Source organism: Melopsittacus undulatus, chromosome 3, assembly GCF_012275295.1.
Source record: "Melopsittacus undulatus isolate bMelUnd1 chromosome 3, bMelUnd1.mat.Z, whole genome shotgun sequence".
Taxonomy (NCBI): Eukaryota; Metazoa; Chordata; class Aves; order Psittaciformes; family Psittaculidae; genus Melopsittacus; species Melopsittacus undulatus.
In genome coordinates, this window is record NC_047529.1 from 11,743,800 (window position 1) to 11,760,624 (window position 16,825).

General features: G+C 40.0%; 1 protein-coding gene across 1 annotated transcript; it reads right to left on the reverse strand.

Moving 5' to 3' along the window:
* Positions 1 to 902: 902 nt before the first annotated feature.
* Positions 903 to 16,469, reverse strand: MCM8 (minichromosome maintenance 8 homologous recombination repair factor). Its single transcript, XM_005147426.3, has 18 exons — positions 16,235 to 16,469; positions 15,968 to 16,042; positions 15,389 to 15,471; positions 15,060 to 15,209; positions 14,418 to 14,521; positions 13,708 to 13,906; positions 12,795 to 12,880; positions 11,152 to 11,303; positions 9,881 to 10,079; positions 9,391 to 9,421; positions 8,731 to 8,871; positions 6,952 to 7,093; positions 6,141 to 6,336; positions 5,665 to 5,878; positions 4,516 to 4,725; positions 3,750 to 3,826; positions 3,089 to 3,278; positions 903 to 1,612 (listed from the first exon to the last, which is right to left on the reverse strand). Exons 1-18 carry the CDS (start codon positions 16,371 to 16,373, stop codon positions 1,520 to 1,522), a joined length of 2,481 nt encoding a protein of 826 aa, XP_005147483.1. The 5' UTR covers positions 16,374 to 16,469; the 3' UTR covers positions 903 to 1,519.
* Between the last annotated feature and the right edge of the window lie 356 nt (positions 16,470 to 16,825).

Here is a 16,825-nt window from a genome sequence, read left to right on the forward strand (position 1 = left end):
TGTGCTCACTCTTCACCGTCCCTTGCCCACGTTTACTTTAGCTCAAGGAGGAAGAAGAGTTTACTTTTCCATTGAGTTGCTTCTGGGGCCTGTGCCTACCCTTCCTCCATGCCAATAAGAGGGAGTGGTGGTGTTCATAGTTCTGGCATCAGTTTATCACCCAGGTAGGGTTTGAGCCCCAGCTGTTTAATTAGCGTTAGTTACACGCAGCCGTCAGTAAAACAGATGCTGGTTCTTAAAAACCAGTGGCATGTAGAATATTTTCCACAGCTGCCTCAGAGAATCTAGAAAGAGCAGCTAAAATGTGACTTCATTAACTTACTAACCCTTTTGCCACATCTGGTAGATGTATTTGCTTTTTTCCTTTTCAGACTTATGGAGTGTGAAGGCAGGAGTTGAACGTGACCTGAGCACTGGGAAGGGGTGCACCATCAGCAAGTTTACTGATGAACAGAAGCAGAAGAGTGGCTGAGCACTGTGCTGCTATCTGGGAGGATGCTTATACTGAAAGCTTCTCAGCTGCCATTTTATTGCACTAGACCATGATTCTGATATAATACAAGTCAGGAAACGTTCAGCACTTTACTCTGGTGGAACAGACATTATTTATGTTATATAGAGGTCATGGTTTGTGTTTGAAGGGTCCTTAAACCTTCCACTATACCAGGTTGCTCAAGGCCCCATCCAGCCTGGCCTTGAACACGGCCAGGGATGTGGCATAAATAACAATAAATGTTATTTATACTTCCATGACACAGAAACATAAATAAGCATGCTCCCATGACGTAATGGCCATTAACACCTACACCAGCATTCACTGTCACTGGGTAACACTTAAACAAAACACAGATTTCTCATACATAAAGTTTAATGAAAGACATAAATAAAAGCCAAATGCCATTTTACAAATTAAATAGGGTAATAAAGGTATTTTCTTACATCAGACTTACATTTCAAATGAAAATATCATCTACAAAGAGCAACAAATACAGAGCTGCCAAACAGAAAATTAGGTCAGTTTCAGGAAGACAGCATTTCTTAAACAAAACTGTGTTGTCTCAACATGAAGGTTCCCAACTTTTGGACAATATTTCCATATTTAGAATTCTTCTAATGAACTACTGTGCTAAAAATATAACTCTCATGTTCTCTTGAAAGAGAATATTGTGGGTCCAATGTTTCTTGTAAAATCTGTTACAGTAGTGCAATCGTGTCAATACAAAACACACTCCCACCTCCTCATGGATGATGAAGTACGTGCTGGTCTCACGCAGTCTCACATCCGCAAGCAGACCTAAGATGTGTCAAGCAGCAACACCAGGTGTCTGTTTGTCCTACAGGACCCTGTGGGCAACCTTAGTTTCTGAAATGTGATCCCACACCTCATTAAGCAACAGTGCCAGCAATGCCTTGACTGCTGTGCTAGGCTGCAGCTCAGTGTGCTTTATTGCTGCAGGGCCATCAAGTCCATTCCAGGTACAATGATTAGGTCTCTCGAAGTTTTGCACTGTGGCTGTTTTCACATCGTCTGAAGCTGATAAATTCTTGAGCCTTTTTTCAGAAGATAACCCTGATCATTTAGGGATCCAATAAAGCTTTCGAAATCAGATACCTGGGAAAAGAAAGACAAAAACCTATCTCAAACTGGAAAAATGATATTTCATCTGATGTAAAACAACATAAAGTTTAAAAGAACTGAGTAAAATAATTTGAAACTTGCCTAAGAATAGGTTAGTTTCCTTCGCAAACTGCTGATCTGCTAGTGGGCACTCTACTTGCCCACTGTTTTTAATGTGGTGTTACACAGAACAAGTATTCTCCACTTAATGACATGCAGAAAATATGCAGTTACTTATGTCTAAATCTAAGTTCTGAAACAGAAGTATCAAATAAAAGTCCAATTTCTACATCGCTCACTGATTCCCAGCTATTTGTTACAGGTGTACGGCTTTGAAGGGGGAAAACAAATACTCTGTATATGAAGGGAAGACTGGAATGAATGATCCTGTAAGAAGAGGTCCAGCAGTAATATGTTCTGTCAAACAGGATTCACACCAGATCCAGTCTTACATACAGCCAACATCTGAAAAAGTTTGGAAACTGAAGCAATCTTGCCCCAGCAGGCCAAAGAAGGCTAACCAGGGAACAGAAAGAATAAGACTATTGCCCATAATAAGTTCTATAAAGAGAAATTAATTATCCCTACTTTTGACTCCTTATACCTGAAATCCAGTTTTAAGCTTTAAATTGATAGTTGAAGCTTTTTCATAGAATCACAGAATGGTTTGGGTTGGAAGGGACCTTAAAGCTCATCCAGTTCCCACCCCTGCCATGGGCAGGGACACCTTCCACTAGACCAGGTTGCTCCAAGCCCTGTCCAACCTGGCCGTGAATGCTGCCAGGGATGGGGCATCCACAGCTTCTCTGGGCAACCTTTGCCAGGGCCTCACCACTCTCACAGTAGAGAATTTCTTATCTCATCTAAATCTCCCCTCTTTCAGTAGAATGAGCTATCAATATTTTTGTTTGGCTGAAGTCCCCACCCATGTACAGAACGCAAATCAATTGTAGAATAAAACATGTTTGTGGCCATGTGTCCCACAAGATACTCTATCGAGTTACAGCATTAGGATGCCTGAAGCAGGAATGAAAACCCCAAAGATGTATTTGGGCCAGAGAAGGTCAAGCAGAAACATCAGTGCACTGCTGAAATAGAACACAGACACCAAAAGAGTCTAAATTTGGGAGCAAAAATAGGTGTGTTCCCTCGGGAGCCAGAGGGAGTAGAGAACACTGAAACCAAAATTGCCTTTCATAAACAAAGCAGAATCTTGTTAAGGACCAGAAGCAGAACCAGCCCTTACTAGTTCAAGGAGCCATTACTGTCAGCTAGTAACATTAGTAAAGCTAACAAACAAACAAAAGGCAATTAGGGAAACTGTTGAGTCTAACAAGCAGAAAACATTGCTTATTTCTGTTCATTGCAGAGGCAAAACAGATGTGCCTTTTCTGCTTTCCATTTTGCAATAAATCATTTTGACTGATCTTGCAGTTTATCGCAGGAGAAATGCTCAATTTCCTAACTTACCCGTATCTGCAGATCCTTTGCAATCTGCCGAAGCTGTTGCAAGTCAAAGAGATTGTTGTAAGTTCTCTCTGCAATACTGTTAAGGGCAGAAACAAATCTTTTTGCTTGTGACCGATTGCTCATCCCAGACCCATGCTGTGAACGCTCGAAGTCCAGTTTTCCAAACTCATCAGAGTAGGTTCCCAGCATGCTAAAGATATATTTAAAACAAGAGCAACAGAAGAGAAAAGCAAAAGTGCATCAGTCTGCTTCCTGAGGCATAACCACTTGTGGAATATTTCATAAGCCACGTAGGAAACTATCCCCAGGTAAGAAAGTCACTGTCTTAGGAAACTTAGAGTAAGCATCTGTCCAAATCACTTTAAAAGTTAAATTGCAACAGAGTAATTACACAAGAGGAAAAAAAAAAACAAACATTGGCAGTGCCTCATTTCTAATTTACTGTGCGCAGATCTACATAACCACTACAATGATACAACTCAAAGGCCTAAGCAATCATAGTCAACTTAGGGTTTCTAAAGAGCTAACAAATCTGAATATTGGCATTATGGGCCTATATTTGGTAAAGTAATTTCTTCACTGTGTTTGTGTATCAAGAAATAAAAGGTTTAAATGAATAGCACTGTGATTCTCTGTTTATTTTTAAAGCAGTGTGTATTACCTATATTTCATTATTTCTATTACATCTTCAGCATCTTCCTTGGTAGATTTCTCTCTTAATTCCAGTCTTGATCGTGCCTTAAAACAAAACAAAAAAATTCCACAAAAATATATTTAAGGTATATTATAGCCAATGTGAAAAAAAGGCTACAATCACTCCATAACAAGCACAAAGTTCAGGAGCAGAGATGGAACCTAAGCCTACAGGATTTAGAAGAAGATTTCTCTATTTTTTCAACAGCGCTTCCATGTGATTTCCTGCACATTCACATTATCAGGCTGTAGCTTGGAGTTTATTTGCTGCAGTTTCAGTTTATTCCTTCCTGCACCTACATTTTTTCCTTTTGGGAGAATGTGATAGATTCTTTCATAGAACCACAGAATGGTTTGGGTTGGAAGGGACCTTTAAAGGCCATCCAGTTTCAACCCCCCTGCCACAGGGGCAGGGACACCTTCCACTAGACCAGGTTGAAGCCTCATCCAACCTGGCCTTGAACATTGCCAGGGATGGGGCAGCCACAGCTTCTCTGGGCAACCTGTGCTAGGGCCTCACCAACCTCATAGTGAAGAATTTTTACCCCATCAAGAGTGTTTTTACTTTATAAGAGGCTTTAAGCAACAGCAGCTCTTAAGCATTTGCAAGTCTCTTGCATTCTTACTGTTTTGTTAACAAAAAAGCACAGCTGTCAAAAACTATAGAGTATCAGTAGCAGTTTAGGAATAATCTGTTTTCTTTCAATCCATTCAGTATTACAGCTTGCATTTACCTCAGTAAGTCGTATCAGTGACTCTAGCTGCCTTGTGGTGATTGGGGTGCTGTCTGCTCCTTGGTTCTGTTTCCGGAGCTCAAGGTAGAATTGCTGGAGGACCTGAGCAGCTTCTGAAGATAAATTTGGGTGAACGTACTGCCGAGCATATCCAATGTACTTCCTCAGCAGCTGATGTGGAATGGCATCAAAGTCTTCTCCTGGTAAGATCTAACCCAGTTACAAAGAGTTTAGATTTCTGTCAGTCAGAACCCTATAGAATACAATTTTTAACATATAATCTTCGTCTTCTATGCTTTATCTGCTGTAATCTTCACTGGAAGGGTTTTAGTCCTTCATGTATGAACTGTGTACTTTAAAAGTCCATACACTAGGCTTAGACATGTAATTAAACGCATTTGTCTGTCTCAGAAAATGCAGCTAAAGCTTCTTGTTTGCAGTAAGTGCCAAATACAACTTAACTGTATCAAGAATTTTTACTCAAAAAGAGAAAATCAAATTTCACAATTGTTATACCATATAGCTCCACAGATAAAACCACCACTGATGATATTCCATTCCCAAAAGTGCATGGGTTTAGCTGCTGTAGGAGATATATCTCCCAAGACTTGGCATTTGACAACATTAGCCCTCAAAAAGATCACTTAATTTCAACAAGAAATATGCTTCCTCCTCTATCATCTCCAAATCTGTCATGAGTTGCAAATGCTCAAGGATTTGTTTACACAGTTTTATTCAGATTCAGTACTTCACAGCACATCATGTTGTATTAAATTACTGTATCCAGTCTAGCTCTGTAGCTTTTTATTGAAATCTAACACAGCAAATTTGCTTTAGAGCATCATACACAAATTATCTTCTCGCTACCACAATTGAACCCAGCTTGGCTAATACATTCTTTTCTGTGTGGAGATGAAGGTGGCTTAGGCCCATCTAGCAGCTCCAGCAGGGTGGGTAACATTAGCTACAACAGACAATTATTAGGAACTGCTGGCTGGAGCCTTAAATGTTGCTTTAATGCAGAGCAAATTATCGTGAGAAGAATGAGAGTGGGAGATTGAGGGCATCCAGTAAGTCAGGCTTACCCAGGTCCCAGCGCCAAGAGCATCACAGGAAGGGGCACAGCAACAGCCACAGGGCAAGTCCTACCTTTAGTCTTTCCAGTAGGGGTCTATCTGAAGTGGCTTCAAGAATAGAGCGATCCTGTGTGTTGGTGCGAGTCACAACAGCACTGCTGCGCACCGCCTGCTTTCCAGCGCGGATTGCCATCACGTGCTCAGACAGCAAGTGATCGTGGTCTTCATTTGGGGTGTCCAGCAAAATGAAAACTAGATCAAATCTCGACAGCAAAGCACCCCCCATTCTGGAGTAGAGACAAGAAGACCACAATGCTCATAAGGAAGGAACTCCGCTCTACTTCAAAAACACTTAAAAAAAATTTGTCCCATTATTCAGAATGAAGTAGAACAGCATTTTCTCTCTCAAAAGCCATGAAAATTAAGTTACAGTAAGTTTGTGTTCAAGCTCCAGGAAACTAGAAAGCAGTTAAATACAAGCTGCAAGACTATTATAGACATCTACTCCTGACGGTGAACTATATAAACAGCATTTCAGAAAGTGCTCACTTTAAGTTCTCAGACACAGTTTTGGCTTTGTTATAATGTCCTCCAACTGGGTTTGCTGCAGCAACAATAGATGTCCGAGCTGGCAGACTGCAAACAATGCCAGCTTTGGCAAGGCTGATACTTTGCTGTTCCATGGCTTCCAACAAAGCCTGATGCTGGTTTCCCATCTTATCAAATTCATCTATTCCACAAATTCCTGGAAGCAATTAACAACAGGACAAAGACTTACTACAGAATACATTAACTGATGGATGAGTGAGTGTATGTTACAATCCAATGCTATATCAGAAGCCCAACATAGAGTTTTAGGGACTGCGGGAGACACCAGATCAAGTATCTATTTCAGCAAGGGTTTTCATTTCATGGTGCTGCAGGTGAACCATTATGCAGTTAGTCTGGCTTGTGGAAACAATGTCTTGATCACACATTAAGATAACAAAACAAGCTTTGTAAAAATATAAATAGCTGACATCTTGTAAGCAGCTGTTTTTCAAAACCAGTAAGAGTCCAGCAGCTGCTAGTCAGAGGTTTCTCAAAAAGGAGATCCTAGTTCTTTGCCACAGTAAGCCTGGTTTATGAAATGCAGAACACCAGTTTCCTATACATCCTAATCCTTAAGAAAGCAGGAACCACCTCCAGAGAAGTTACTGAAGAGCCTCAGAACTTCTCAAGGTGTGGAAAGCCAGTATCATACTTCAGATTTACATTTTTAGACCACAGTTACACAAGCACTGTAGTTAATCTTAAGACTTAGCATATACACCCATCCCCCATGTACAGTCACACAAACTGTTAGCATTACATGTATTACCTTGATCTCCAAGCACTAAAGCACCAGCTTCTAACGCAAAATCTCCAGAAGCGCCATCTCTAGACAGTGTAACAGTCAGGCCAGAGCTGGTGGACGTGTTACCACAAACATACACACCTCGAGGAGCAACATTGCACACTGCCTAGAAGAGAAATAAGTACTTTTTCCCACCCCAAGATGAAGAATTTAATAAGCTTTACTCTAGAGAAATAATTTAAAGTAAACACAAATTTGTATCTTTCTCCTTAACGTGGCCCAGCAGTAAAGCTGTATGTCTTTTGGGGCTGCAAGGTGTTACTTCTGTAAAACAGTAGGAATAACTGATCACAAGATTTGCAGCACAACCATGTCTACTGTGTTATCAAAACTGCTAGGACCTTGGGTATAGCACTTGATATCTGTCACAGAACTGCAGATATATAGCTTCTGTGTCATCTATTCAGACTAATATCTTGTCCTGGTGCCCAGCATGCTGGCTGCTTCAGAAGCGTGCATAGTTCTCCCCACAGCTAGGGGATAAAGGACAGTCTAGTCTTTTCTATGTCGTTGGCATCCAGAAAGCAGCCTGCAATTTGAAATATGAGCTAGAAAAGCAAAGTATGATAAGCTTGAACACTGACACATTGCAGTTCAGTTTGCGTAAAATACAGTTCTATCTGGATTCTCCCAGTAAGTATCTATAGTTTCAGGTGCCTGTTTTATTTAAAAGATAATACTCAAAGTGTTTTGTTCAGTATCACATATATGACAGGCACCAAGTATTACATAAAAAAACCCCAAGCACCCAACCAGACAAAAAGCCCTGGCTCTTTACACAACTTTGCTTTTTTCCTTGGGATTTCTTTTTTCTGTCACAGTGATGACAGAGGAGCCTTGCCTCAGGGTCTTAGCCAAGGAACAGATTACTAGCTTTTCTTGAATGGCATTCAGCTGTTTAGTAACAGTGTGGAAAAACAAATCACCTACTGTATGCCGAGTCCCCATTTAGTGGAAAAAATAGCAGAAATTTGTTTGTCAAGATGCTTGCATACAAATCCATCACTTTCAGTTATTGCAAGTTGTATCCTAACGTAACATGTCCATGTTAGAAAGACCAACTTTTTAAATGAGGTACTGCAAGTCTAGGTGAACTCTGTCCCTGTCACTTCACAGTAACCATGGGAAAAGGCATGGAGCATTAGAACCATTTGATTGAAGATTAAAAAAATCTATTACTAACAGATTTTATCACAGCCATGCAGTAATGTCCACCAAGATTAAAACCCAAATGCAGCAGAAGGTCTCCTTCCCCAAAAAGCCAAGGTCTGTGCTAGCAACAAAGCAGGTAAGAGAATGGAGGTAAACCTAATAGAAAGTGAGTAACATGATATTTTAAACTGCATTAGTTCCAAGTGTGTACCTTCTTCATTTAGCTAGTCCATTGTCAAATAAAGTTAGGAAGGAGTAAAACTCCTCTTTGGGAAAAACCTCAACTGTATAAGGGCAGGACAGTAAGCCTATACTTGAAAACCCACAGGCTTGACCAAGCGTACCTGCTTTGGTAAGAGTTTTAACAGGCCTGACCCCTTTGGCAAGGCTCTCTGGAAGGAGAGGACAGCAGTGGACCACCCTTTGGGTTCTATCCTATATTTGGGGTGCCCTACATTAAAAGATAGCTGTAGCCAGACCCAAGCAACCCTTTGGTCTTGGCACAGCTATCTTAACATGCTCACAAGAAGTCAAGACAACAAGGAATTGGAGAAAAATACAACAGCACGACAGAAGTAAATCAAGCCTTACTTGCAACATTTGACTTTTTCCCAATCCTGGATCTCCAACAATCAGAACATGTGGATCTCCTCGCACTGGGATTCTGTTCTTGTCATCTACAAACTTCTGACATCCTCCAAATAATGCCAGGGCCAAACCTGCCTTTACAATCTGTAGTGGAACATACCAACACTTGTCAGTCTTTGAGTGTGGTGACAAATTCTGACAGTTCCCTGGTATTGGCGATAATAACACTTTCCTTCTGGATGGCTGAACTTAAGGGTATAAAGCTGCCACCTCCTTGTCACTGAAAGTGACTGCGAGTCACATTTACCTACAAATACATTCCCTGCTCCTTCCCTTCATCCTGGCTAAGCTTTATAAATCACAGAATGGTTTGGGTTAGAAGGGACTTTAAAAGTCATCAGTTTCATGTCCCTGCCATAGGCAGGGACATCTTCCACTAGACCAGGTTGCTCCAAGCCCCATCCAGCCTGGCCTTGAACACTTCCAGGAATGGGGCAGCCACAGCTTCCCTGGGCAGCCTGTGCCAGGCCTCACCACCCTCACAGGGAAGAATTTTTCACTGTCTAATCTAAATCTCTCCCCCATCAGCTTCAAGCCATTCTCCCTCCTTTAGGAGTTTACTTTCCAAACTGAAGTTGCAGGCAGAGCTGTTAAATTACTTACCTCATGGCCATAAATTGCAGGACAAAGAGAGCTGAAAAACAAAGAAAATTGTAACCTAAGGGAAATATAAATCTTGTAGAAGAGTACTTCTCTGTCTGAACTGAGGGTCTTTCACACCCTCTGCTCAATCCTTGCACCTCTTTCCTCTGCTGTGGAAAAGCAGAGTGAGGAACAAAACAATACTCATGAGCTGAATATACTCAGTGAAGAGCAAAAATAATTCATTGCTTTTTTTACCCACAGCTTTCTGTCTCAAGGCTGAACTAAAACACTAACTTCCCTGTATCCTTAAATCCCTCTCAAAGTTCTAACACCCCAACTGCAATACTTCTTCCCAACCTCCTTGCCCATGAAAGGTTTTTAAATCTCTGTGGTGTCTGTTGCACAAGCCTTAGACATTTCATAGCTTTGAGTGTCATGTTTGTTTGAAGGTGGTCATGCTGATTCAGAAATCTAATCCTAGACCTAGTGTAGGTCTGACACAACTTACTTCACAATGAGCCTGAACAGGTTTTCCTCAGCTTGAATTTCTTGAACAGCATAAAGGTCTTTAAGTGAGAACTCCATGAACGATCTCTGAAAAGTCTCATCATCAAAACTCATTGTTTTTTGTCCTTTACTGTTGCTGACAGAATTGGCCTCAATGTACAACAAGAACATACACTTGTCGTTCTTACTTTTAGAAGCTCCTGTTAGAAAAATTGAGAAATGATGAAGGAAAATTCTTTCTATCATTAAGTACCAATGTTATTTACAAATGGCATAGGGTAACTCAGAAATATTAAGTTCAACCATGTGCAAAATGTTTGTCTTTAAGTAATGGAACATCTGCATTTTCAAAAAAATGGTGAGTTTCTGGTTACATTTATTCTTTAAGTTCACTCCATTTAGGTACACAATAAAATATTCTGCTGGATTAGGAGGTTATATGTATGTAGAAAAAAAATTCTCCCAGAATAAATGAAGTTTTCCAGGAATTTCAAATGATTACATTATTTTAGTCAAAGTTGAATACAAAATGTTCCCACTTAATATTTAGAGAAAAAAAAATCCATAGTGCAGAATAATTAAACATGTGGCTTAATAATTACTTATTTTCTATATCCCCAATGATTACTTAGCAGAGAATGTGGTCTCATGCTAAATCAGTACTACATTTCTCTGCAACATATTCTATTACAGTTGTGTGCAATGTAAATCCTCACTTTGGGGAATAAAAGAAAGAAAAACAAGCTGCAAGATTTCTCCAGGAAGGACTGAACTAAAAAAGGTGATACTCCTTCACAGCAGAGTGACAGCTTTGCAATCTTTTGAAGGAGACCTTACAGGGAAAAGGTTAAGCAAACAATGACTCTCAGTAAGACTTCAAGAAATAAGGATTGTTAGTGCTCCAGTAGTAGTAAGCACATTAGTGCTCCAGAGAAGGCTTTACTATCAGCTGACACTAGAACATCAGATGTCAGGCTGGTACTTAAGATTAAAGTCAATAGTTGTGTCTAGACCAGTGGATTGTGAACCCCAACATGTCACTGATGGAGGTCTGTGGATGTTAGAGGCAATGCTCCTACTGGACAGCACTATATCTGGCTTTCTCAAAACAACTCCTTGTTATAAAACTTTGACAACTTCTGAAGAAACACACACTTTAACACATCTACCGTTTTGAGGCTCACATTAAGGGAATAGCTGTTACCGTTCTTGTGTTATCACTAGAAAAAACACTGCCTTAGAAAAAAGGTGCTCTTAGATGATGCGTTTTACCTTCCTCAGTGCTTGACACTTTTACTATCCCTGTAACAGTGACCACATCTCCTGGGACACAGCTGTCCACAAGATCTTGAACCAGTTCACATTCGATTGTGCGAGGGATTCGCCCTGCTTCTTGCTGATCATCTGCCATGAGCTCCTGCACCCTGTAAAACATGAGGTGGGTGCACAATCCACGTGTACCATTACAAATTCAGTTACAGCACACAAGATCTGCAGCTGTATGCTTCCAACCAATCCAGAATGGAGACAGAAGGAATGCCCTAAAAAAGCTCTAGAAAATGCAGCAGTGAATTTGGAGAAAGACTTTTTCAGTTCAGGCTTCAATAAATGGGTATACATTATGCACAAACCCCAGACAGACAATTAACTATAAACTCCAGAAATAATAAAAAATCAGATTTTCTAGCACTGAGGAGCAGAAATAAGTACAGTATGTGAAATAAGATGGAACTCGCATAAAAAAAAAAAAATAAGGCATCAGACATGATAACCCTGATGAATGTTTAACTGGCATTTTAACCCTATCAAAGCCCAGAATATCCCTCAGACAGTAACAAGGACAGTAGCTCACTCTTTGTATAGTTGTAAAAGGCAAGTAACTAAAAAGTTCTTTTAAAGGTTCCAGTTTGGGCTCTGCACTTAAAGCTCTGATAGTTTTCCTTGAAGCGCATTGTCAAGCTTTTCTTGAGAAGCTGTGATAAACAGCACCCTCTAGAGCTGCTGACAAGAATGTCAGCATTGGTTTTTAAATAAAATCTTCAAATTACTTTTATTACAGCACGTTAATAAATGAAAAACATTTAGGTGTCATTTGACACGATAAGACTTTTGATACAGAGCACATGAAGTTACAGAATCTGAATCTGAAGTGGGAAAAAGTAAACGGAATCCTGCTTTTCCAAGCCTTGTCCATCCCCTCAGCTTATTAAGGAACCACATGTCAAACTCTTCTGAATGCATATTATAAGTCTACAGTAGGCTAGGTAATAGCACATAGTAGGATGGAAGCAACAAAAACCAAATCCACCATCCACCTTCCTATACTCTAACATTGTTAATTTGTATAGAAACGGTGACTTGTTCCCCTATAGCACAATAGCAAAAAAAAATAAATTTAGGCATGCCCACTTGCTGATTAGACATAGAGAGCAGATGAATGGGCAGGCACAGCACTATTTCCTTCTACTGAGTGTAGCTTAGGGGCACAACATCACTTCAACCTAAGATTTCTAGCCCCCAAATTTACTTCCAGTTCATTCAAGTGGCACAGCTGACCAATGTAATTTAATAGGGTTTTTCTAGTTAACTTATAGCATGGTAAAGGGAATCATGAAATAATAGACAATTAGAAATGATCAAGAAAAACTGCAAAGAGCACAAACTGGACATTTCCCAAAGAACTCAGTCATGGTAGGAGGAATTTCCAAGAAGCTATAATATTGGGTAGGTTTAATACATGAAGTATACGAGTGCTCAGATAAAACCACTGCTTCATAATATAAATTTTGAAGAGTGCTTGCCACAAAAGAGTTAGATTATTAAACTTATGCCATGTAACATGGAATGAGCCATCCTGTTCCTCTTTGTCTACCTTGTTGCATTACATCTTTGAGCAGAAGTGAAGACATGCTTACTTAACAGATTGCCAGTCCACTGTAGTGGTTAAAGGAGAGCTTCTGTCAGCTGTGAAAGATCGGCCCCGGCACTCAGGAATAAGGCACTGTAATGATAATGATTCTAGGTCATTCTCAACTAATTTTTTAAACATCATAATTTTAAATTGACTAATTTGATTAAAAGAATATATATTTATTTATATATAAAGAGGGAAAACAAAGCAATGTGATTCATTGACTTCACTTCAGGGAAGCAGCTAGTTAAATTAGGGCTACAAATTAGCACATACATAATTAATGAAGAGCTATCAGCCACAGATACATGAACTCAGAGTTGTTAGAGCAGATACAGTTGAATTTTATGATCACCTTGGTGAATTGGTTCAAGTTCTTGGGTGCTGGGGGGGAAGGGAGATGGTAGGTGAGGGTTTTTGTGGTTTATTGTTTGTTTGCTTGCTTCATTTTAGTTTTTTTTATTTTTAATACTTGCAGATGTTCCAGAGGAGATAAGTTTTTCACTTGAGCACATCAGCTAACATAACTGGGCACTGTCTTATGTCTAGTAACTTTCTAAATCCAGATAAAAATCAGTGAAATTAAAATGTTCTGAACAGAACCCACAAAAGACCCCAATCTAAACGTAGTAACAATCATAGTAAGGTGGAGGAGGATTTTTAAACATAACTGGTGAAACAGAAATGAGAAGATATTTCATTTTTTCCTAGATTTGAGTGAGTTTCTACATATTGCTTTTGTTTCAGCAGGATACAACTTTCAAATACCAAGGGTATGCAGTAATACAAAGTTGCTTTTGGTAAGCTTTATGGGTTTTTTTTGCATGTCAGTTGTTTAACATAGCTTTAAAGATACTGGGTTTTGTCAGATCAGTACAAATAAGAGAAAAGTATGAAGTTAGATGGCTTTAATTTACCTTAGTTGGAAGGGTATACTTTCCATCAGGTAGAGGAAAACTCTGAACATCTCCACATGTGCCACATACAAAAGCCAGCTTAGTGCACAGAGGCTTAATGTTACTGACACGCACAACAGTGCCACGCAAGGCAATGTATTTCCCATAGCAGTTGGCTCGAACATTTTTCAGCTGAGTTAGCGGATCATAGTTGTACACCCTGCAGAGAAGTTAAAGAGTAACATTTGAAAGCTTACCATATTTAAATACAGAAACAGACAAACCCAACAAAAAACCCCAAACCTCACTAAATGCAAACAAAATAATCCTATGCCCAATTATTAGCAGTAACCCAAATCAATAAGTAGAAGTAATCTTGCTGCAGGCTCCTGGCATAGTCTTTCATTCCTGTTCTAGAAAGCAGTGAAACACTTGATATTCCCCAGGTGTATAAACATTAACATCTGTTTCTCCATTTCACTCTTTTGTTCACAAGGACAGTTTAGCCTTTGCCATGGTGAACCAAAAAGCAAAGTTTAGACTGTTCTTCTGCAAATAGCTTCACAGAGTCAAGTCTCTCAATAAAACAAATACATAAGCCTTATTACCATGCATGGATACTGACAACCATTAGATGAGAAGCAAACAGATCTTCCTGGAAAAAAAACCCAAATACTCAACACACATTACCTAGCATGAAAAAAAATACCCAAATACTCAACACACATTACCTAGCATGAATGAGAGGCACATTTATTATAGGTTCTCCTTCAAGTGGTAATCCTTCCTGCACCTGCAGCTCTGCAGCATGCCGTTCAAGGTCCTTTGTTAGCACCTAGACAGAACAGAAAGGCAGGCACAAATGCAGTGTGCCATGCCATATGGAGTCAATTTGCTGTTGGGTTTGATTCCATTCTTTTACAACCAGATCCCCCCAGTCTGAAGAGTTCTCTGCTGTCCAGACCCCTCACCCTGCTTCTGAGCAATTTTAAGATTCATTTTAAATGGCACTAAAATCAACATATTTTTTTGTTTTGGTTTTTAATTAAGAAAGTGTATAAAATAATCTTTAATAATAATTAGAATTCCCAGTAGGGAGTAACATAAGTGTTGGAACTACATTTAATCTACTGCTATGATGATGAATAAGCACAAAAGAAAACACCAAGACAAAAGGATTTTCAAAACATGATTTTGTGGGCTGTACAAAAATGATCAGGAGATAGAAGATTTTCAGTTTTAAATAAAGAGTAATTTCCAGTAAGACAGAAAAAAAATAGTTTTGGGGTTTATAACATAATTGTCTCCAAGTCCCACTGATCTGTTTTCCATTGTGAGGATTCTGTCTCTGTGTATTAGAGCATCTTATTTACCTGGTGAATTGCCAGACCCATACATTGCAGTATCTTCTGAGGCATGTCCCTTAATTCAGTAGATATATTTGGTATTGATTGAGTCAATACTTTGTCTTGTATCAGGTCTTTATAGTCCACAAGAATACTTCCTTTTCTTTCTATTTCATCCTGTGAAACATTAAGTTATAAAATACACTTAAAATTTTAAACACAACACATAGAAATCATAGCATAAATATATCATATCTATGATGGAAATTATTTTTGATGGAGAAAACACAAGATTTGTAATGTTATTGTACCAACACCAGGCTGCTGGGATGGGATATGTTTTATTTTGCTTTTACCTTATCATAAAGCTCAATGCGTTGCATGAAAAACTTCTCAAAGGCTTGAGTCTTCTGGACAAAAGGAGACTTGTCAGCATAAGCTAATTAGAAATATGCCGTGTTAGTAATGGACAGAAATAATTACTTCCCATTTTACAAAATACATAAACATCATTTTTCTGCATTCCAAACCTGAGAAAGATGATAGATCATTCCAGTATCATAGTTACGTTCTAGCATTAGACCCGATGGAAAAAAAATCAGAACTTTGTCTAGGATGACATAGGACAAGCGCATAGGAATAAGAGAAATACAGCAGAAAAAGACTGCAGTCTTTGGTAGCTGCAGTATTTATATGGCTTATTGATCAAGTTTAAGAAAGACCATGTTTTACGTTATGTAAGACTCCTTTTCACAGTTTGGAGCCCACAGAGGTTACGGCATGCCACAAGATTAAAATCTCTGTTGTATTCAGGTTTACATACAATAAATACGAATTTCAGTTGCTTTTTATTGAACTTATCGCCGTGACTTATAACCAATTCTAGAAAAAAATGGACCAAAATACTTTATAAAACAAATTTATTCTAAAAATACCTTCAGAGAAATAAAGTTTCCAGCCTTTATAGGGAATAAATTGGTCCAGCGTTGATTGAACTAGTCGAGATTTTACTAGGAAGAAAATGATAAAAGTGGGGATTAAAACAATGTGGATATTAGACCTTTGCAAGCTTTATTCTCAGTGATTCTTTTGGCCATGGGGGGGGGGAGGGGGGGTAAATAGCTGTAATAGCTTAGTGCAGTAGGTCAAAAGCAAAGCATTATAGCTTTAGAGAACAGGTAGAAGCACAGGAGCTGGCTCACCAGGCTCAGGCGCTCTTCTCCACTCTCCCTTGTGTCCTCTGCCTCGCCATCCTCCTCGCCATCCACCTCGCCATCCTCCTCGCCACCCCTGAAAGCCTCTTCCCCCGACACATCCCCTGCCTCTGAGGTCCCTGCTCATCCCGCTCCGCAGGCGTCAGCTTGGGGATGCGACAGCAAACTGAGCCGAGAGAAACAGAAGTGTTACCAGAAGAAATTTAATCTATATTAGGGTCAATTGCCAGGGGGGCTTCACCTGAGAGGCTACGAGCAAAGGCCCTGAGGGACCTCGAAGACCCTGCGAAAGATTCGGCCACCCTCTCCCTACCACCGAGCCCCGAGAAGCAAAGAGGAGCCCCGCTGAGCAGCCCCGGCAGTGAGGGGACGAAACACCGGCACCAGGCTCCCACAGCAAGAACCTCCGCCAGCCCTTAAGCACACAGAGGAGCTCTCATAACCCCCTCAGAGCTCTATTTTGGCGCCCATACACTCCTTCCGGCGCCGCAGCCAATCCCGAGGGAGCATATAGCGTCGCCATGGAGCAGAGGGCGCAGCTCGCCAGCTCTCATTGGCCGTCCCTTTCCCTTCCGGGGG

Excerpts from the sequence above, each read along its gene's own strand:
- MCM8 (XM_005147426.3), bottom strand. The coding sequence starts at position 16,373 with ATGAGCAGGGACCTCAGAGGCAGGGGATGTGTCGGGGGAAGAGGCTTT. Across the intron at positions 15,472-15,967 it reads GAAACTTTATTTCTCTGAAG|CTTATGCTGACAAGTCTCCT; the intron begins GTATTTTTAGAA and ends ATTTCTAATTAG. Across the intron at positions 15,210-15,388 it reads GCATTGAGCTTTATGATAAG|GATGAAATAGAAAGAAAAGG; the intron begins GTAAAAGCAAAA and ends AATGTTTCACAG.